This window comes from Martes martes (assembly GCF_963455335.1).
Source record: "Martes martes genome assembly, chromosome: 7".
Lineage (NCBI taxonomy): Eukaryota > Metazoa > Chordata > Mammalia > Carnivora > Mustelidae > Martes > Martes martes.
Window position 1 is genome coordinate 144,078,855 of NC_137894.1, and position 20,194 is coordinate 144,099,048.

A 20,194-nucleotide genomic window follows, 5' to 3' on the forward strand; every position below is an offset into this window, starting at 1 on the left:
GGGGGCACAGAGGTCCTGGGAGCAGCTGGACACTCAGTACAGCATGTCAGGGTCAGGTGGCGTCTGGGGCTGGGACCCTGTAAAGGGGGGCCCTGCGGGCCGGGACAGGGTGGCGGCAGACAGGGCCGGAGGCTGGCCAGCACCAGGGAGTGCCTGGCGTGGGTGACGTGTGCAGGGCCGGCCCCTCACGGCCGTGGGGGACGCAGCTGCACTCACCGTCTCTGGTCAGGTTGGCGAGGGCCCCCTTGGCCTTCGGCCGGCTGTTCTCCAGCTCGCTCTCGATGGCGTCCTGATAGCTGGAGATCTCACCTGGAGGGGGCGACGGCGCACACTGAGCTCAAACCCACTGCTCTAGGGGCTGGAGGCACCTGTCGCGGGGAGGCCGGCGGGTTACCTTCGACGTCGTCCAGTTTCTTGGACAGGACTTGCTCGAGCTGAAACGACAGTGGAGACGAGGAGGCCATGTGGGGAAGCAGCTTCACGGCACTCGAGTCCCCGGCCCCCCCCCCGACACATGCCGACTCCCGCGCCGAAGGGACTGGACTGTAGCGAGAGCACCCAGGGCAGAGCCGGGGCTGACCCTGACGGCTGTGGGGAAGATGTGGGGGCCATCGAGGGACCTGGCACCCCACGTCCCACGCCCCCAGGGCTCAGCCCCTAACCCCACCCGTCCGCCCACCTCTCCCTGCATGCCGTGGGGACACGGACCCAACCTGGCCCATTTCAAAGAACAGGACGCGGGACGTAGTAACGCCGCGAGATGCCGGCGCGCCGCACGGCCAAGGCACGGCCCGGCAGCGCGGGGCTCACTCACCTGCTTCATGCGTAGCTTCCGCTGCCCGGCGGTATACGAGGGGGGGTCGCACTCCCCCTCCAGGTCGATCTTCATGAACTCGTCCACGGTGAGCTGGCTCGTTGGCGTGTCTTCAAACTCCGTCAGCCTGGGACAAGAAGGCCCCTGGGGAGAGCCGCCCGGCGCCCTCGGCTACGAGCCCTCCTCGCCGCGGCCGACAGCGGGGCCCCAGGAAGGAAAGGCCACACGCGTGGGTCGCTCCCACGGGGAGACTCACAGAAGACCCAGACGCGAGGAGGCCGAGCCGGCAGCCCTAGGTAGTCACCACCTAGAGCTTACCCACGTCTCATACGACCTGCGAGACGTCTGAGAATAAACAACTTTTTTTCAACAAAAAACTTTCAAAGAGAACTAAACATCAAATGTGCAAAATACTTCTTTATCTGCTTCAGAAAGTGCCGCAGGCTATGATCTCAGACCAGAAACACCATCGCGTGTGGCAGATTCTCAGTGAAAACAGCCACGACAACAGGTGCCGGTGATCGGGCGTCCGAGAACCCCGTCCAGCCCACCCGCGACTGACGCTGTAGCTGAGCCTGGCCACCCCATAAACACCGCAGCCCAAAGTGGGGGCTTCCTGGGAGGTCTCTCAGCGCACCCCAACCTACCTTGGGGTATGGGCAGAAGGGCCACTGCAGGTGTAGCTGGTGGGGGGCCAGGGAGACGGACCCAGACCCCGGAGGGAGGCGGGCAGCCTCTCGAGGACCCGGGCTGTCCTGGGTCCCGGCCAGACCAGCGGACGGCAGGACCGCACAGGTCGGTGTGGTCAGCACACAGAGCAGGTGTCTGAACCCCAGGCCACGACCGAGAACCACCTACCTCTTGCGCAGCGTGGACTCACACACCTTGACCACGCTGATGACCTCCTTCACGGTTCTCCGGAAATCGTGCATCCTGGCCGCAACCAGGAGTGCTGGAAAGGAACGCGGCAGGACAAGGGACGGGTCAGGGTGGCGAGTCCTGCCCGGGAGGCCTGTGGGGGCTCGCAGTGGGTGACCGTTGCCCATGACGGTCCCACACCCGAGAGCCGCACGCTGCTTTGTGTGCAACTGCGCCACAGCGGGGGGTCAGAAAGTGTGGCGTCGCGACTTCCGTCTCAGACACAGAGAGAATGAAAACGCATCTTCTGAGAACCTCGTGTGACCCCTCAAAGCTGGTGAGCGAACTCTGAAGTGACTCTCAACAGGCACACCGGTTGGCAACAGAGCTAAGGATTTTGGGGACACGGCCCCGGTTGAGGAGAAGAGGGAGCGGCCCTGTGAGGCGGCCACAGCCAGGCAGACGGGGAGAGGCCCAGAGTGGGCAGCGCGCCCCGGAGCAGCGGAACGCAGGCTCTCGGCATCCCAGGAAGGACCGGAGCCAGGGGCGGGGCGTGTCCTGGAGTAAAGGCCACCAGACAGGCGAAAAGGCCTGCTGGGGAGCACTCCAGGCGCAAGAGCTACGTCAGACCCCAAGGCGCCAGGGACAGAGCTAGAGAACGCGGAGGGAGAGCGGACAGCTACCCTTCAGGGGGCCGAGGAGCCAGCCCGAAAGGCCGGGGTACCGTCAACAGCAATGACTTGGCACTAAGGACAGGGCTGGCCTCATGGGAGCCCTCGAGGCACAGGACAGCTCTGGAGACAGTGACCCTCACAACCAGCAGAGCCTGGCCCTCCTGACCCTGGGCCTCCTGACCCCAGGCCATCCCACCCGCCCCGCAGAGACCCGAGGGTGCCTGGGCTTCCTGCCCTGGGCCGTCCTACCTGCCGGCAGAAACCCAAGGTGGCCTGGCCCTCCTGACCCCGGGCCTCCTGACCCTGGGCTATCCTACCCGCCCCACGGAGATCCGAGGGGACCTGTCCTGCTGACCCCAGGCCGTCCTACCCGCTCCAGGGAGACCCAAGAGGACCTGGTTCTCCTGACCCTGGGCCTCCTGACCCCAGGCCATCCTACCCCTCCAACAGAGACCCAAGGGGGCCCGGCCCTCCTGACCGCGGGCCTCCTGACCCCGTCCGTCCTACCTGCCCCGCAGAGGCCCGAGGGGCGCCGGCCGGTATGCATCCAGTCCCTCTTCATCCGCTGCAGGAGCCTCAGGGCTGTCATGGACACCTCGTGATTCTTCTCCCCAAACTCCAGCAGGTGAGCAAAGCGCGGGATGTACAGGCACGGATCTGCCGCAGACACGGGCGCCTCAGTGCGGCCCAGAGTGCATCCCCCTCCCCCCAGGCCCCGCGGAACGTGCGTGTTCCAGCTCTGGGCGGCGCACAAACACCACACAGCCGGATACCCGTCCTTGGGGCGACCCTCCTGCTGCTCCAACTGCACGGCTTCCCCGACCCTTGGTGGGGGCTGGCGGCTCCCGTCCCTCCCACAGCGGCCGCAGGGGTCAGGCGCTAAGTCTGCACGGGCACCCGCGTGCTCGTGGGCACACACAACACCTCGCTGCTGTGTCTGGCACCTGACGGATGGCGACTGGGATAGAGCCTGCTTGCCCCCGACTCGCCGGCTGAGTTCACGATGCAAAACTCAAGCCACGGCTTCTCCCTGCCGTCTGCAGGTGCGTGGGCAGCTCTTCAAGTGACCGTACTTTTCCTCGTGGGGAAGCACTCAGGAGGGACCCGTGCACACACGCACGCACACACTCTCCCCCGCTCAGCTGAGCAGATCCTGCGGGGCCCATAGAACATCAGGGGCCAGACTTGCTCTGGACGGGATCGTCGGGAAGTGCTTGCTGAGGCCTGCGGAGGGAGCTCCCTGAGGGGGCCACAGGCCAGCCAGAAAGTAGGCGTGTGCGGCAGATGGTGACCGCAGGACCCTGCTGTCCACCAGCATCAAGCATCCTCCTTCAGGGGGGCCGATCAGTTCTCCCAGCCTCCCCGCGTCCACGAGGGGCCTCGGGACTGAGCTCCGGCCCCTGGAAGCCCCATGGGGGCTGGCATCGGCGAGCCGCGCAGCCGGGCGGCGGCCAGGAGAGCCTGGAGACACCGCGGACACGGAGCCCTCCCAGGACGCGCTGCCTCAAGCGCCCCGAGCGCAGACCGGCCAGAGAGACGAGCTCGGCCGGCGCCTCCAACAGCGACCTTCGAGGACAACCTGTCCTGGAAGCCGCAGACTCGAAGGTTCAGCGGACCAGCAAGGACCGGGGTGCCGGGGAGGGCGCTCCCTCCGCTAAGGGTCTGACTTGGGCTCAGGTCACCCCCCCCCGCCCCCGCCGGGCTCCTTCTCCCTCTGCCCCCGCCTGCGGGGAAGGTGAACCCGCGAGACCGCACTGTAGGCGGAGCGCGGCGAGCCCACGGGGGCGCAGGGACGGTCCGGCAGGGGCGCCCAGCGGCCCCCCGAGAGCGACCGGCCGGGCGACAGGGCCCCTGGGGGACGAGGGCAGTCCCGGAGGCCACGGCAGCGCGCGCACACGGGCGGCACGCGTGCACCGCCGCCTCCCGAGAGGGCTCCCGAGCGCCCCGCACCGAGACGCACGCGCGTCCGCGCGCAGCCGGCGCAGGCGGCGACAGCCCGGGCGGGGCGGGGGCGCGCACGTCGTCCGCGCGAGGGAAGGGGCGGGGCGGCGCGGGCCGCGAGCGCGCACGTCGCCCGCGCGGCGGGGAGGCGTGAGGGACGCGGCGTGACGCGCAGGCGCCGGGCGGCAGGGCGAGGGCGGCCGGGACGGCGCCCCCTGCGGCCGGGCTGCGGGCTGCGGGCTGCGGGCTGCGGGCTGCGGGCTGCGGGCTGCGCGCCGGCGGGCGGGCGGGCGAGCGGGGCGGCCCCATGCTGCTGCCCCTGGCCTGCCTGCACGGCCGGGTGGCGCAGTGCCTCACGGCGCTCCTGGTGCTCGCGGAGCCGCCCCCCCGGCCCCGGCGCGGCGCTCGGGCGCTCGGTCCCCCGCCGGCGCGCGCGGAGGCCGCGCTGCCCGCGAAGATGGCCGCGGAGCTGTACCCGGCCGCCGGCGCCGCGGCCGCCACCGCCACGGACATCGCCAACAGCAACGCCGCCGCCGCCGCCGCCGCCGCGGGCAGGAAGGGCCCGCCCTGCGCCCCGCCGCCCGCCCCGCCGCCGCCCGCGCCCGCGCCGCCCGCGCCCGACAACAACAACTTGGAGAGCCCCAGCTGGCAGTCGGTGCACCCGACCCTGCGCGAGCGGTGAGCCGCCCCGCCCCGCCCCGGCCCGACCCCCGCGCCCCCGCCCCCCGCCCCCGGTGCCCCGGCCCGACCCCCGCCCGCCCCGGCCCGCCCCGACCCCCGCGCCCCCGCCCCGGCCCCGGCCTGACCCCCGCGCCCCGCGCGTCTGCCCTTTGCAGGAACGCGCTCATGTTCAACAACGAGCTCATGGCCGACGTGCACTTCGTCGTGGGGCCCCCGGGAGCGGCCCGCAGGGTGCCCGCCCATAAGGTGAGGGCTCGCCCGACCCGGCGGCGCGGCGGCCTGCCCTTCCCGGGGCGCCCTCCGCAGCGGGGGGGAGGCGGGGGCTCGCGGCCTCCAGGCCTCCGCGGGGGGCGGGGCGGGGCGCGGCTCAGGGCAGCTCCCGTCTCCTCCCCAGTACGTCCTGGCCGTGGGCAGCTCGGTCTTCTATGCCATGTTCTACGGCGACTTGGCCGAAGTCAAGTCGGAAATCCACATCCCCGACGTGGAGCCCGCGGCCTTCCTCATCTTGCTCAAGTAAGCGCGCCGCACGGGGCGCAGGGAGGGGCGGCCGTGGGGTGCTCCCGCTGCCCGGGGCCAGGCCCCAGCGGCCCAGCGCCCGGAGCAGCCCCTGACGCAGCCCCCGCCCCCCGCCCAGGTACATGTACAGCGACGAGATTGACCTGGAAGCCGACACGGTGCTGGCCACTCTCTACGCTGCCAAGAAGTACATCGTCCCCGCTCTAGCGAAAGCCTGTGTCAACTTCCTGGAGACGAGCCTGGAAGCCAAAAACGCCTGCGTCCTGCTGTCGCAGAGCCGGCTGTTTGAGGAGCCGGAGCTGACCCAGCGCTGCTGGGAGGTCATCGACGCGCAGGCCGAGATGGCTCTGCGGTCTGAAGGCTTCTGTGAGATCGACTGGCAGACGCTGGAAATCATCGTGACGCGGGAGGCCCTCAACGCCAAGGAGGCGGTGGTCTTCGAGGCCGTGCTCAACTGGGCCGAGGCAGAGTGCAAGAGACAGGGCTTGCCGGTCACCGCGCGCAACAAGAGGCACGTTTTGGGGCCCGCCCTCTACCTGGTCCGGATCCCCACCATGAGCCTGGAGGAGTTTGCCAACGGCGCCGCCCAGTCGGACGTCCTGACCCTGGAGGAGACCCGCAGCATCTTCCTGTGGTACACGGCGGCCAACAAGCCCCCGCTCAGCTTCCCCCTGACCAAGAGGAAGGGCCTGGCCCCGCAGCGCTGCCACCGCTTCCAGTCGTCCGCCTACCGCAGCAACCAGTGGCGCTACCGCGGGCGCTGCGACAGCATCCAGTTCGCCGCGGACAGGAGGGTGTTCGTCGCGGGGCTGGGCCTCTACGGCTCCAGCGCCGGGAAGGCTGAGTACAGCGTCAAGATCGAACTCAAGCGGCTGGGGCTGGTGCTGGCACAGAAGCGGACCAGGTTCGTGTCGGACGGCTCCAGCAGCACCTTCCCGGTGTGGTTCGAGCACCCCGTGCAGGTGGAACAGGACACCTTCTATACGGCCAGCGCCGTCCTGGACGGCAGCGAGCTCAGCTACTTCGGGCAGGAAGGCATGACGGAAGTGCAGTGCGGCAAGGTCACCTTCCAGTTCCAGTGCTCCTCGGACAGCACCAACGGGACCGGGGTGCAGGGTGGGCAGATCCCCGAGCTCATCTTCTACGCCTGAGGGGCTGAGGGGCGGCGCGGCCGTGCCAGGTCGGGCACCTCTCTCTGCGGCCGGCCCCGCCAGGAAGGGACATGCAGGGGACGGTGCGACCCCGTTGTCCCCCCCTCCCGGCTGCCTTACTGACATCATTAAAGGCTTCGCTTCTTTCTATCTCTCTTGTCCGTAGTCAGCGGCAGCCCAGAGCGGGAGCCAGAGGCTCTCCCGCACGCCGAGGGCCGGGGATTCTGAGTTCTGGCGGCTGGGTGGACCCGGGGGCACAAGGCAGGCTTCGAACAGGCCCCTCCCCCAGGGCCCACACCGCCTGCTTTGTGGGCTCTGCCATCCCTCCTGCCCCTGGGAGTTCGCAGCGGTACCACGCTTAACCTGAAACCTTCCCTTCAAACCCAAGTTGGGAAAAGTCACCTAAAACAGTTCACATCTAATTGCATTTTCATAACAAGGTTTCCACGAAACAAGAATCACCAAGAAAGAAGCGAGTGAGGGACCGGGAAGCGGAGACACGCGCTGTGAACGGCGTGTCCCTTCCGGCACACGAAGAAGCCTCCACGGCTAAGCCATGCTTCCTGGTTCGAAACAAACTGCCTCCCGGGAGCGCGCCCGTCCCTGCGCGTCTGTCAGCTTCTACCGCGGGGCCGGCAGTGCCCCAGGAGCGGCCGGGCGGCTGCTTGCATCGCACTTCCCGAGGCCTCCCGCCTCTCAGGCAAAGCCCTGCTACAGGACTCCTAGCTCTGAGGCGGGTGGGGCGGGGTGGGGCTCTCTGCGGGCCTAGGGCTGCAGGCCCCAGACGGCCCCGTGCAGGCAGGCTTCGGGGTAAGACAGGCTCTCTGGGCCCTTGGCCTCTGTCCTCCCAGGCTGCACACGTGCTGTGGACAGTTGCTGTTTCTGACAAACCTCAGCTTGACCCCCAGAGGGAGGAACTGTGTCACTCGGCACAGGGACGTGGCCTCTTGGAAGGGGGTCTGGCCTGGCCTAGCTCTGCAGCCGCGCCCCTCTCCTGACCCACGCCGCCAGACCCTGGCTTCCCAGCCCCAGGGGACCATCCTGCACCCCCCCGCCCACCCCCCACCCAGCTGCACTCTGTTCCTTGAAATACACGTGCAGAGGATGACGGGGACACAGGCCCCCGCTGGCGACTGAAGACACTCCTCTCGGGAAAGCCCCGGGGGAGGCAGAACAGGCTAGGGAAGCCCCGGCTTCGTCCACCGAGGTCCTGCCCGCCCCGGGGCATGTGCCACTGGCTGTGTTCCCCAGACAATGGACAGATGGGGCCGGTTTCCCTCTGTGGTCTCCTCTATACCTGCCAGGGACTGACCACGGGCACGCTGCATTCAAGCCAGAGGTAACCCCCAAACTGTCGGGCTCTCGGCTCCCTCTCAGACCTCCCCGACTGCCTGCTGAAGCCCCTGTCCCTGCACAGGACGCCCTCCCACTCCGAGCTCCGGCCCGGCCGCGGCCCCCCGCCAGCCCCGCCGTACCTATTGCCGGCGCGTTGATGCACAGCTCTCTGGCCAGGAGCAGGAAGGTCTTCCCCAACACGTACACGTTCACCTGTGAGGAAGAGGCCACGACTGAGGACGGCATCGGGGCTTCTGAAAGGCTCGCTCGGTTTCCCACAACACGCGTTTCACCGTTCAGTCCCGCGTCAGAGCTCCTGGTGCTCCTGCCGCCCCCGTCCCCACGCTCACCCTGCTTCCCGATCCCAGACAACGTTTTCAGACCCTACCACTGTCTCAGCCATGACTGCGTTTGCTAAGAGAAACCGCTGAGAGCAGTGCACGCGCCCGGAGTGTGTAACTCACATCACTATGCACCCCTGCATGCTCCCTGCGGGCCGTGGCCTCAGCCCCTCACTGGGATCCTTGTCTGTGTCCCTGTGGACCCGCTCTGTCCTGGCTGTGGGTCTCTGCAGGTCTCAGGGGCTGCCCCTGCCCCCAGCTGCTCCCATCAAGTCCAAAGCCGCTGTGGACTCCACCGCCCAGACAGGTCTCTGGCAGGTGGACATGGGGTCTAGGATTCTGGGGTGCAGACCACCAGCATGGCCAACCTGGGGTTTCATACGGTCCCAGGCCACATGAAGGCCTGGCGGGGGCCTGTGGGTACAGGGCTTCTGAGCTGTGTTTGAGGGCAGGCATGGGAGAAGGTGTTCCGTGTGGATGAGGTGCACAGTTGGGAAAGGCCTGGGCTTAGCCCCTTCGGCCCAAGCTGGAGAGAGGCTTGGCCCCTGCCCCTGGGACTTGCAGGCCTCAGTGTCCTGGCCCTGGCCCCCTGCTGCTGGTCTCCCCAGAGTTCCTCTGCCCCATCAAGCCTGGCCTGTGAGTTCCTGAATGAGGGCCCCTTAGCCTCGTGCCCAGGAAGCCACCAGAAGAGACCAGGAAGAAGAGTCAAGAGCACCGTCGGGGGCTCCCAGGCAGCACAGACAGGTGCCTGTGGCCGTCCCAGGTCCCTCTGGAGGAGACGGGGGGGGGGGCGGGGGCGGGGCGCTGCACACCCAGGCCTCCTTCTCCAAGACTCCTTCACAGGGCTGGTGGCTCCCAGAGCCTTCCGAAAGGAGTCCGCCCGGCCTGCCCACCAGGGTGTACGTGCAGTGAGCGCGTCGGTGTGTGCGCGTGCGGAAGCGTCTCCTAGCGGCACCCCGAGCTCCTGTACCCCCCTAGCGTCATGCCCGTTGGGACCAGGGTGGCACTCCCCTGCCCCTCCCCACTGCAGCAGAACCGCCCTGACCCACCGCCCCCTTCACATCTCCCACCTCCCTGACCCTGGCCCAGGCAGACGGAGACCTGGATGCGACAGAGAAGGGCTCTCTGCAAAGTCAAATGTTTGCAAGGCCGTGCTTGGACAACGCACGGGGTCGCTGCCGGAGACGCTGACGGTCATCGGCAGGCATTAGAAACAGTGACACGGACGCTGAGGACCCCTCCCTGGGTTTATGGCTCGTCTCCGTGGAGGCGGCTGGTCACGGCTGGCTGTGGCTGGCCAGTCTTCCCACTCCTGTCCACCGGGCAGATGGCTCTGCACGAAGACAGCCGAGTGCCCCTGTGCCAGCCACAAGGTCGTGGGGTGTCAGGACCCCCCTAGTTCTTCCCAGGGGGTGCTCAGTGGGAACTGAGCTCTGAGCCTGCGTCAGCCCTTGAGAGCCCCGCACCAGCCTCCCTCCGTCCTTGCTGGGAAGCCCAGGAAAGGACATGGCGTGAGGAGTGCTGGGCTCCCCCGTTCCGACAGGTCGCAGACTGCTTCAGTGGGACTCCCAAGAGATGCTGTTTATACACACACACGGGCAGCCTCTGGTTACGCAGAAAGCAAGCTCTGTCAGCACGAGGGCCCTGCGGCGTGTGGGGCACCCCCACCTGACCAAGCCTTCCTCAAAGGCATGGGATCTCTGTGGGTCCCACACACACCCTCACACGGTGGTCACGTCTGTTTTCCGTGCCCCCTGCTCTGAGCCCTCTGTGGAGTGATCCCCCCGCTTGCCCCAGCGCTGTCCCCAGGGACAGGATGCAGGCAGAACCCCAATGACCCCACCCCCGTGAGTGTCCCGTCCGCACAGGTGGCCCCCGTGCTAGGTCCTTCTACCATCTTCAGTAGTTTGGAAACAAGGGAAGCAACGGAAAATGCTTTCCTGGTACCCACACGGGGTCCCTAAACAGACTACAACGTGGGCTTTCGTACTGCCGAAGACACACGCGTTCGAGTGCTTTCTCTTTTAAAGCATCTTCCTTCCCTCAGACCACGTTCTCCTGGGTCTTTCCACTGCTTCTGAGGCCGAGGCCACCCGCCCCCAGGACAGCACGGTGACCCCGTGTTTACTGCCCCCCACCCCGGCGTGTCCTCTGTTCTGAGGACCGGTCTCCAGGCTGCGGGGCACAGCCCCAGCCCCCCGTGGGAAAGAGGCTCAGGAAGGAAACCTGGATACCTGCAGCAGGTCGCTGAGGTCGAGGAGCATGTCTGTGGCGGGAGTCAAGGAACGTCTGCGCCCGAACCCCCGGCTCCAGGACCCAACCGCTCCCCGAGGCGCAGACCCAGCCCCCGCCACAGCACCTCGTTGGGAATCCAAGCTCGGCGCTGGGTCTCCCTGGACGGGTGAGGGGCCGGCGGCAGGCGACCAGAGCACGGGAACCAGGCCCCGGGGCCAGTGAAGTTGCCCTTCGCAGAACGTCCCTCCCCACCGTGGACACAGCCCAGGAGCCCAGGACACTCAGTCCATCCCTCAGGTAGCTACTGAGAGCCTGCCAGGCGCTGCACGGGGCCACGACGTGTGGCTCCTGGGGGACAGACATGTAGCTCGTCACCTTTGGTGGCCGGCGGCACCTCCATGGTGCTGCTGTTTTTGAGGGAACAGCTGTGGGGACTCTGGCACGGGACCTGTCCTCACTCTTCAGCAGATGATTAAAGACTAACCAGCTCATGTCCTCCGTGACCTGGAACCCAGGTGGACACACACACAACACAGGACACCAGCCGCCGAGGAAGGCACCCGGTCAAGTGCGCTGAAATGTCCCATCACTCATGGGTCTGCTGCGGCTTTGAGACGGTAACAGAGATCAGAGCCAGACCACGCGTCGGGAGGGAGACCCCGGGCCCACGCACAGAGGAAGAAAGAGGCCCCCGAGGCCACAGCCCCACGAGGTCCCGGACACCCCACCACCACCTCCCAGGGCCCGGACTGAGAGGCAGGCTTGCTTCTCGCTGTCTCTGAAGGCGTGCCCTCGGGAAGTAGGGTCAGCACCAGATGACAGCGCGCCGGTACAGACCAGCTGTTGGGGGCGGTGTTGGGACCACGTGCAGAGAGAAGAGCCAGCCGGGGAGTCACAGGAGCCGTCCCACAGGAGCGAGCGGGATCCCGAGGTGTCGGGACGGATGCGCAAGACGCAGCAAGCCCGGAGGCAGAGCTCCAGGGACGGTGGATGTGTCGGGGCCACCGGGGGTCGGGTCGGGGTGGAGTGGGGCCCAGGGATGGAGAGGGGAGTACAGGGGACCCTCGGGGCAGTGAGGCCTCCGCATGATGTCACGGGCATGGGTGGGACAGGACAGGCACAGCACGCCGACGTGGGTGTGGGCCGGGACGCGGTGTGCGTGGGGTCGGGGGACGTGAGGGAGGCCGCGCCAGTCTTGCCTCTAACCTGAAACTGCTCTAAAACACAAAGTCTGTTCAGACAATTGTAAAATAAAGGCCAAGTAACAGCTGAAAGTCTCGACCAGACACTTGGAGAAGCACGGAGCTCACAAGCACGTGAGAACAACTCGCCTTCATGAGCTACCCTGGAAACGCAGACAAGATGCCCCCCCACAGCTCCCAAGGCTGCCAGGGGCGGGGGCCACCCCAACCCATGCACCTGCTGGCTGGGTCACCACGGAACAGAGGCCACAGCTTCCTGCCACACTGACCACACACCTGCCTCTGACCAGCTACCCCATACCCAGGGACGTACCCTCGAACATGCAGGCTGCGTCCACACACGAGCCTCACACAAACAGCCAAAAGGCAAGCCTGCAGCTCCCTGCCCAGGGACAGACCGTGCAGTCGGACGGACCGTGGAGTCGGACGGACCTGTGGACACAACCGGAGCGCGGAGATGGACAGACCCACAGAGACGGACAGACCATAGAGACGGATGACCTATGGAGACGGACGGACCGCGGAGACGGACAGATCCGTGGAGACAGACAGACCCACGGAGACAGACGGACCCGCGGAGACGGACGGACCGCAGAGACGGACGGACCCACGGAGACGGACAGATTGTGGAGACGGGCAGACCCGCGGAGACAGACGGACCCATGGAGCCGGATTGACCACGGGCTGCGGCTGTTTCCCAGGCGACACGGCAAGGGCCGCACGGTGCCGTGGGCTCTACCGGGTCCGCTGTGCGGAATGTGCACTTCATCTCCATAAAGCCATCGCCCAGAAAGAACTCCTAAAGCCGGCGGTGTCCACCGTGCCAGCAGGGTGCCAGCAGGGACGAGGGACACAGGGACGAGGACTCTGTCAACACACAGGGTCTGCAGCCGCGTGAACAAGATGAAGCTTGCAGAGCGGACACAACAGCCCCAAGGCCCGCGTGCTGCCGTCCACGTGGCCGAAGGAGAGTCCGCAGTCACGACACTCGCGCAAGGACAACGCTGGAGGCCCAGCCGTCTGAGGAAGAAACAGCGCCGACGGTCTCCGAGCCCACAGGTGCCGTGTCGCCTCGACCAGGATGTGACAGGAGCACGGGCCGACCGCACAAGCCCCCACGAGACACCAGCGCACACGCTGGCAGCGCCGGCAGAGGGGACACGTCCCCGCCAAGGCTGCTTCCGCGTCTGAAGGTCAGCGCAGTTCGCCTCAGCGGCAGCGAAGCACTTCAGCCCGCGTGACGGCCGAACCGATCCAGACGCCGAGGCCCACGCCCGTCCTGACAAGAGCCCTCGCCAGCAGGACAGAGGACACGTGCTCTGGCCGATGAAGGGCACCTGCTGGAGCCCGTGGCCTTGCACACCGGGCGTGGACAGCGCCGTCTCTGGCACACTCCACGCAGCCGCGTGGGCGTGCACACAGGCGGGAAGGGATGCACCACAGCGGGCCGCACGCGCAATCGCCCAGGAAACAAGAGATCCCAACATTCAGACGGCAGGACTGACAACTGACTCTCGTCGTATCGGACGTGACATCAATGTAGGACACCGGACCGCGCTTGTGCGCATCACCGAGAGGCCGTCTGCGTTTGCGCGGAGCACACGCTGGGGAACCGAGCTAACCCAGCGCGGCATCAGCAGTAGGCTGATCAGAGGCCCCGCATCGGCAGTAACACAGCGTCGCCGCAAGCAGGGGGCACCGGGGGGAAGACTCGGCGTTGCTCACAGCAATGTCACTTTCAACCCCCCACAAATGGGTCCATAAACCCAATCCCAACATCCCGCAAGGTTCTCAGAGGAATCGACAATCCAGTTCGAAAGCTTCCAGAGAAGAACAGGGGGTGAGGACGGCGCAGACACCCGAGGGGGGGCACCCGGGAGAGCAGCAAAGCCCACCCCTCGGAAACCCCAAATCCCGAGGGGCTGTAAACTAAAAGCTTCTGGAAGGGACCCCACAAGAGCGTTTCCACGACCAGGGCAGAAAAACAAGTGCACACATGAGCCGTAAAGACCAGGCGCGAAGGTGGCCCTCAGTTAGAGTTCAGCCCACAGGAAGGGCCCACCATGATGGCCGCAGCTGGCAGGGAGGCTACTCGCCGCACAGACACCTGGCCCAGACCTCGACCCCAGACACAGCCACACACACCAGTCAGGCAGGACGGACATGCTGGCCAGCAGCCCCCAGGGGCGAGAAGCCCCCAGTTGGCCAACACATCAGTGCGTGGTCTTTGAACCTGCAACTTCCTGGGGCCCGGTGACACCGGCCACCCCTGACGTGTGCCAGCCTGGAGCAGGAAGGCTGCAGGCACTGGTGTGCCAGGCGCATCTGTCCCTCCCACTCAGGCCCCTGGGGGTGGTGACCAGTCGCAGGTGACGGTGGCCTCCCTGCACACACATCTTCCAGGCTCAGGCCTACCGGCAGCTCGACAGGGTGGCAGTGAGTGGTGGCAGCTGTGGCAGCGAGGACCCTCCCGTGGGGGCACTCGGGCCTGCCTGGCAAAAACAGGGCTGTGTGGCTCCCCCCCCCGATGCTTCCATCCAGGGACAGCGGGCTAGACAGCGAGACCCTTCTGGGCCTGGCCCCTGTCCAGCCGCCCCTTCGGGTGACAGTGACAGTGCTGCTGTGGGTGCCGTGGCCCAGTGTGTCTGAGGACACTTCTTAGGAGGCCGAGGGGGAACTCTGCCGTAGTAATAAAGGGTCCCCCACAGGGGCCATGCCCTCTCCCTCCCGCTGCAGCGCACAAGGCACAGCATTGCTCCTCCCGTGGCCAGCGAGCTGGGCGGCTTGTCTACACCTACTTCTCCCACGGGAGCATCTGCTCTGAGCCCCCACTCTCTGGCCAGATTCCAGAGCCTGGCCTGCACACCGTGTCCAGCTCCCCGGCACTCCTGGGAACTCGGGCAGCGCCAGCCCACCCTCGAGCTCCGTGCAGCTGCTCAGGGACATCAGCACCACACACGGGTTTTGGGGGGAACAGAGCACAACAGAGGCAAGGCAGGTGCATCTGGGAGCGGCAGCGTCTGGCGGACTGCGGTGACAGGAACCCGAAGCCACACCTACTTCCAGCATTCACCTGCGTCAGGTACTCTGTGCTCGAATCCTAGGTTTCCAAAATCTTACATTTTAATGAAAGATTTTCGTATGGAGGACTGCCCAACCGGAAGGGCAGCCAACACGTCTAGCCACGCACCCTGCTACCAGGACCCTTCCAGGGGCCCACACGTACCTACAGGAGCCACGGCCAGTGAGGACAGCCTGTGAGGGGGACACAGACGCCACGAGAGGCACCCAGAGGGTGGCTGTGGCCCCAAGAGCAGCATGGGCATCGTGTCCCCAGAACAGGACATCAGCAAGAGGCAGTGTTCAGAGGACACAGAGCTCCTCCGGGTACAAGTGTGGGAGCAGAAATGAAGACGAGGCGGGAGACAGACTCCCCCGCAGTGAAAGGGAAGTGGGAGCGAGGAAAAGTACACATGAGAAGGCAGCTGGCGGGCCGCGGTGTGAGCCAGAGTGACGCCAAGGGAGGAAACACGAGCAGCTCGAGAGGCCGTGGTGGGGACTCTGGGTCCACAGCTTGGAGAGGGCCTCCGGGGAACGGCACGGTCACCACAGACGCAGGCCCGAGGGTCAGGGCGCCCAGCTGCTCGACAGAGGACTGTGGGCACCGCGGGCCACATCCCGGAAACCAGCGCGGCCTGGGGTCGCCGGCCCAGCCCCGAGAGCGCGGGCGGAAGGGACACCACCGGCAGGAAACCACCGCAGGCCGCGCTACGCAGAACAAGGACGTGGGGCCCGGAGCAGGGGTCCCGTGTCAGAGAGGTGGACGGAACCCAGGGGACGGCAGAAAACAGAGCAGGTGCAGAGGGACAGGAGCCTGGGCGAAGGGCGAGAAAGCCCCAAAGGCTCTCCCAGGGGGGCGCACGGGACGGCCTGCCAGGCCCGTGCAAGAGGGCTGGCAGCCCGACCACAACGGTGGAACAGACCCCCGTCCTCTCCAAGAAGGGCTGGCGGACGGGGGCGGGGGCAGGAGGACGGCAGGACAGCGGCCAGCCTCAGGCAGAGTGCGCCCCGCCCTCCCCAATGGCCACGGGGGCCGGGTGCCCGGCTGCCCAGCTCCCAGCGGGTGAAAGGCCACGGCATCCGTCGCAACAGCCCGTCCCCAGGGCCAGAAGGGAACACAGACAGCGGGTCACGGCGGCGACTGAGCCCGGCGTCGGGGGGACCCGCACAGAGCCGTCCCGCACGAGGAGCCCGAGGCAAAGGATACGCGGGGTGCCCTCCGTGCGGCACACCAGGTAGAGGCAGGCCGCGATCACGTGCGTCATCTTGCGGCCGCGGGTCAAGTGCTTGCTCACGGCCATCTTGAAGAAGTTGAAAGCTGTGTCCAGGCAGTGCTGGTTGAGCTGCAGCTGGCTCCCCAGGTGGTGGATCTGGCGTCTCCCTAGGACACAACGGAGGCGTTAGCACCGGCTCCCGGCACCAGAGACGCAGGCCAGCCCGCCCCCTGCTGCGGCGTCAGGTCCACTTCTCATGGGGCCCAAGCGTGGGCGGGCGCCGGGGCCCGCGCCCTCCACTCCTCTCCTCACCCCGGCTCCGGGGCCGGCAGAGGGCCGCGCTCGGCCAGCCGGGAGCCGCTCCTCACCGCTGAGTATCGCCACGTGCTCCACACAGACGTGGCCTCCTGGCAGGGACAGACGACACGGCCAGATGGCCACGGCCCCACGGCCGAGTGCCTGCCTCCTGCTCCGGCACCCGGGAGCCTGGGTCGCGGCCCCCAGCCCTCCCAGCAGGGCCCTGCGTGCGTCCTGGCCGGCGGCCCCCACCCCAAGAGCTGCAGCTCCAGCCCGCAGGGGCCCCAAGGGCGGGGGCAGCACCTGGCAGATGCGGGGTGGGAAGGGGCTGCTAGGACATGAGTGGACTCCGGGACATGATGTGCACACGCCCGGTCCTGGGTAAGCGCATCCCAGAAGCTGGGAGAGGAGGGGACACAGGCGTCCTGTGTGCGTGGACAGGAGGGTCACCGCAGGCCACGTGCCAAACAGCACAGAACCGGGAAGCCAGACACCCATGTCAGGGCACACCAAGAGCTGCACTGTAAGCACCCGTCCACACCCCACTCCCAGCTACCACACTGGACCCCGGCATACAGACTCCCCACCCCATCCGGCACCCTCTTGCTCCCCAGATTTATGCTCTCCGGGCAAAGGCCCCCCTGAGCTGGGCCAGGGAAAGCAGCCAGGGACTCGTGTCACCCACCGAAGGCTAGTGCTCTCTGCCAAGGACCGCAGGCTGGGGAAGGCGGGGGCTGTGGGCTTTCTCAGCTCCCACGGCCCGGCCTGCCCGCCCCCCACACACAGCGAACAATGCCCGCCAGCCACAGGTGGGCACCTGGGGAGCCAGCGCCCCAAGGGACCGGCAGCCAGGGGACCGCATGGTCAGCACCCCTCCCGGCAGAGCACCCCTGTCCAGCCTGGAGCCCTCCAGTCCGCTGAACCGACACGGGCGGGGGGTCACCGTCCCTAGAGCCACGGCTCTGACTGGACAGAAAGGGGCCTAGCACAGGCTCCCCACTGGCCTGGGAGTTCTTGGAACAAAGGGGGGCTCCCTGGTGGCCTGGGGGCTCGGAATGACTGCAGTAAGTTATCTTATAACATCTTTATTGTGTATAGTCCACACACTGTTAAAATCTGCCCACTTTAGGTACACAACTCAGTATTCTTAGGGGGCACCTGGGGGGCTCAGCCGGCTGAGCGTCTGCCTTCAGCTCGGGTCATGATCCCGGGGTCCTGGGGTGGAGGCCTGCGTCAGGCTCTCTGCTCGGCAGAGTCTGCTTCCCCGCCCCCCTGCTGCTCCCCCGGCTTGTGCGTGCACGCGCCCGCACCCTCTACCTCTACAATAGAATCTTTAAAAAAGCGGTTTTCGCATATTCGCCACAATTCAGACTATGACATCACCCCGAAAGAGACCCCGTTCCCGTCAGCAGTCCCCCCGCCGCCCCAGCCCCCCCTCCAGGTGAGAGGTGGCTGTGTGTGGGGTCAGCAAGCCCAGCAGGCAAACTGAAGGGTCCCGGGATGCGGCCGCGCACCTCCGGGCGTGCCACGATGTGAACGAGTAGAAACTCCTGCAAAACCGACGGCTGACGAGCTGGCCGCAGCCCATTGTCCTCAGGCCTCGTCCCCCACGGGAGTGCTAAAAGCAAGCGCGCGAGCACGCAGCTGCCTTCAACACTGGCCCTCCGTGAAAACTAGGCCCGTGTTTGCACTCGAGCCGGTGGCTGCACAGCATCGTCCAGGCCCACGGCAACGGCGAGGGCGGCAAAATCAGCGCGGGGCAAGGCCGGGAAAGGGCCCCAGGGACACGCAGAAGACCGGTCTCGGGCCGAACCGCTCGGGTCTCGGGCCCTCCGTCCACAGGTCACCCCCCACGACACCCCAGACCAGGAGGACCTTTATGACACCAGCTGGGCCCCACAGTCAGGCCAGTGCAGCAGACACCATGGTGCCCCGGCAAGGCCACGCATCACAGCGACTCCCCTGACCGGCTCCAGGGGCACCTGTGACAGAAGCCTGTTTGCAGCCGTGAGAGGGGACACCGAGAATCAGTGACTTCATGGGAAAAGGCGACAAAAGGCAGACAAACTCCAGGCCTCACAGCTGACGGTAACAGAAAACGCTTTCAAAGCCCACGTCGCCCTCCAGAATATCAGAAAAGATGCCGCTCCACAGAAACGTATCAAGAGCGGGCCGTCTGGGGGGCTCAGGCGTTGAGCATCTGTCTTCGGCTCAGGTCACAGTCCCAGGGTCCTGGGATCGAGCCCCACGTTGGGCTCCCTGCTCAGTGGGAAGCCTGCTTCTCCCTCTCTCTCTCCCCCTGCTTGGGTTCCCTCTCTCGTTGTCTCTCTCTCTGCCAAATAAATAAATAAAATTCTTTAAAAAAAATGTACCAAAAGGCTATAATTAAGAAGATACAGCCCCTGACTACCAAAAACACGAGCAAACTTTTTTAAAACCTTAAAATCAGGGGCACCTGGGTGGCTCAGTGGGTTAACCCTCTGCGTTCGGCTCAGGTCACAGTCCCGGGGTCCTGGGATCAAGCCCCACGTCGGGCTCCCTGCTCAGTGTCCCCACTTCTCTGTCTGCTTCTCCCTCTGCCTCTGTGGTCTCTCTTCCTCTTACTCTCTCTCAAATAAGTAAATAAAAACGTTTTTTAAAAATTGTTCTAGGGGCGCCTGGATGGCTCAATGGGTTAAAGCCTCTGCCTTCGGCTCAGGTCATGATCCCGGGGTCCTGGGATCGAGTCCCGCATCGGGCTCTCGGCTCAGCGGGGAGCCTGCCTCCTCCTCTCTCTCTGCCTGCCTCTCTGCCTACTTGTGATCTCTGTCTGTCAAATAAATAAATAAAATCTGGGGCACCTGGGTGGCTCAGTGGGTTAAAGCCTCTCCCTTTGGCTCAGGTCATGATCTCAGGGTCCTGGGATCGAGCCCCACATTGGGCTCTCTGCTCAGCAGGGAGCCTGCTTCCCCCCCACCTCTCTGCCTGCCTCTCTGCCTACTTGTGATCTCTGTCTGTCAAATAAATAAATAAAATCTTTAAAAAAAGATTGTTCTAAAAAAATAAAAAATAAGATAAAACTCAAAATTAGGGGCTTCTTGGTAGCTCCGTCAGCGGAGTCAGCGGAGTGTCCAACTCTTGACCTCGGCTCAGGTCTCGATCTCAGCATCAGGAGTTCAAGCCCCACGCTGGGTGTGGGGCCTACTTCAAAACAAAACAAAACTCAAAACCGAGCGAAGGGCCTAGCAGACACAGATAAAGACCTTGCCACTGGGCTCGGGGCGGAGGAGGAGCAGCTGCCGGCGGGGTCCACAGGGAGGCTCGCAGCTGCCTCAGAGGCCTCTCCCTCCAGACGGGGCGCCGACTCCTGCAGGAGGTTGTCAGAAAGAACAGGGACACAGCATAAGGACAGTGGGGGGACACAGGGAGGGACCCCAGTCCTACGGAGCAAGGACTCGACTCGCACACGGAACCGAGGGCGGGGACACGGGCGCGAGCACTGTGGGGCGGAGGGAAGGTGGCCGGTGAGGCCGCGGGGAGCAGCGCCACACGCTGGGGAGGAGCGTGACCCATCTCCCCACGGCCCTGCCGGTCGTGGTGCAGCCCCAGCCCGCCCGTCTCAGGGACTGGTCTCTAAGGAGCACGGCGCGGGGAAGGGAGGGACGTGGCAGCACACCAGGCTGGGTCACCAGTGCCAAGGCACGGGAGCCCCGTACACCCTGACGTGGGGCAAAGACGAGGGATCGCCGCAAATCCACGGCCAGGACCGCTCGAATGTGCCCAGGGAGAAACGGTCGAGGACGGGAGGAGGCTGAGGACGGCGAGGCGGCTCGCAGCCCCCGGGACAAGCAGCCACCCGGCAGCCGGGCCTGGGAGACACCCGCACTAGGGACGCT

The 20,194-nt window shown here is 66.0% G+C and overlaps 2 protein-coding genes across 4 annotated transcripts in view; one reads left to right on the forward strand and one right to left on the reverse strand.

Moving 5' to 3' along the window:
- BRF1 (BRF1 general transcription factor IIIB subunit) overlaps positions 1-20,194 on the reverse strand; it is a 45,094-nt gene that overhangs the window by 10,839 nt on the left and 14,061 nt on the right. For 2 of the 3 annotated variants that reach the window (XM_080807650.1, XM_080807649.1), the window contains exons 3-10: positions 16,016-16,189; positions 10,546-10,577; positions 8,111-8,183; positions 2,854-3,003; positions 1,673-1,766; positions 815-941; positions 395-434; positions 217-309 (exon numbers count right to left, since the gene is read on the reverse strand). In XM_080807650.1, coding sequence (XP_080663776.1) covers positions 217-309; positions 395-434; positions 815-941; positions 1,673-1,766; positions 2,854-3,003; positions 8,111-8,183; positions 10,546-10,577; positions 16,016-16,189 — 783 coding nt within the window. The remainder of the gene's footprint in view (positions 1-216; positions 310-394; positions 435-814; positions 942-1,672; positions 1,767-2,853; positions 3,004-8,110; positions 8,184-10,545; positions 10,578-16,015; positions 16,190-20,194) is intronic. The other variant, XM_080807651.1, reaches the window with a different exon arrangement.
- BTBD6 (BTB domain containing 6) lies at positions 4,505-6,785 on the forward strand. The gene is made up of 4 exons (XM_080807652.1): positions 4,505-4,965; positions 5,124-5,214; positions 5,363-5,481; positions 5,603-6,785. The coding sequence occupies exons 1-4, from the start codon at positions 4,595-4,597 to the stop codon at positions 6,633-6,635; spliced, it is 1,614 nt and encodes a 537-aa protein (XP_080663778.1). The 5' UTR covers positions 4,505-4,594; the 3' UTR covers positions 6,636-6,785.

Coding starts and splice junctions, on each gene's coding strand:
- BTBD6 (XM_080807652.1), top strand. CDS start 4,595: ATGCTGCTGCCCCTGGCCTGCCTGCACGGCCGGGTGGCGCAGTGCCTC. Junction 4,966..5,123: donor CACCCGACCCTGCGCGAGCG/GTGAGCCGCCCC, acceptor TGCCCTTTGCAG/GAACGCGCTCATGTTCAACA. Junction 5,482..5,602: donor GCCTTCCTCATCTTGCTCAA/GTAAGCGCGCCG, acceptor CCCCCCGCCCAG/GTACATGTACAGCGACGAGA.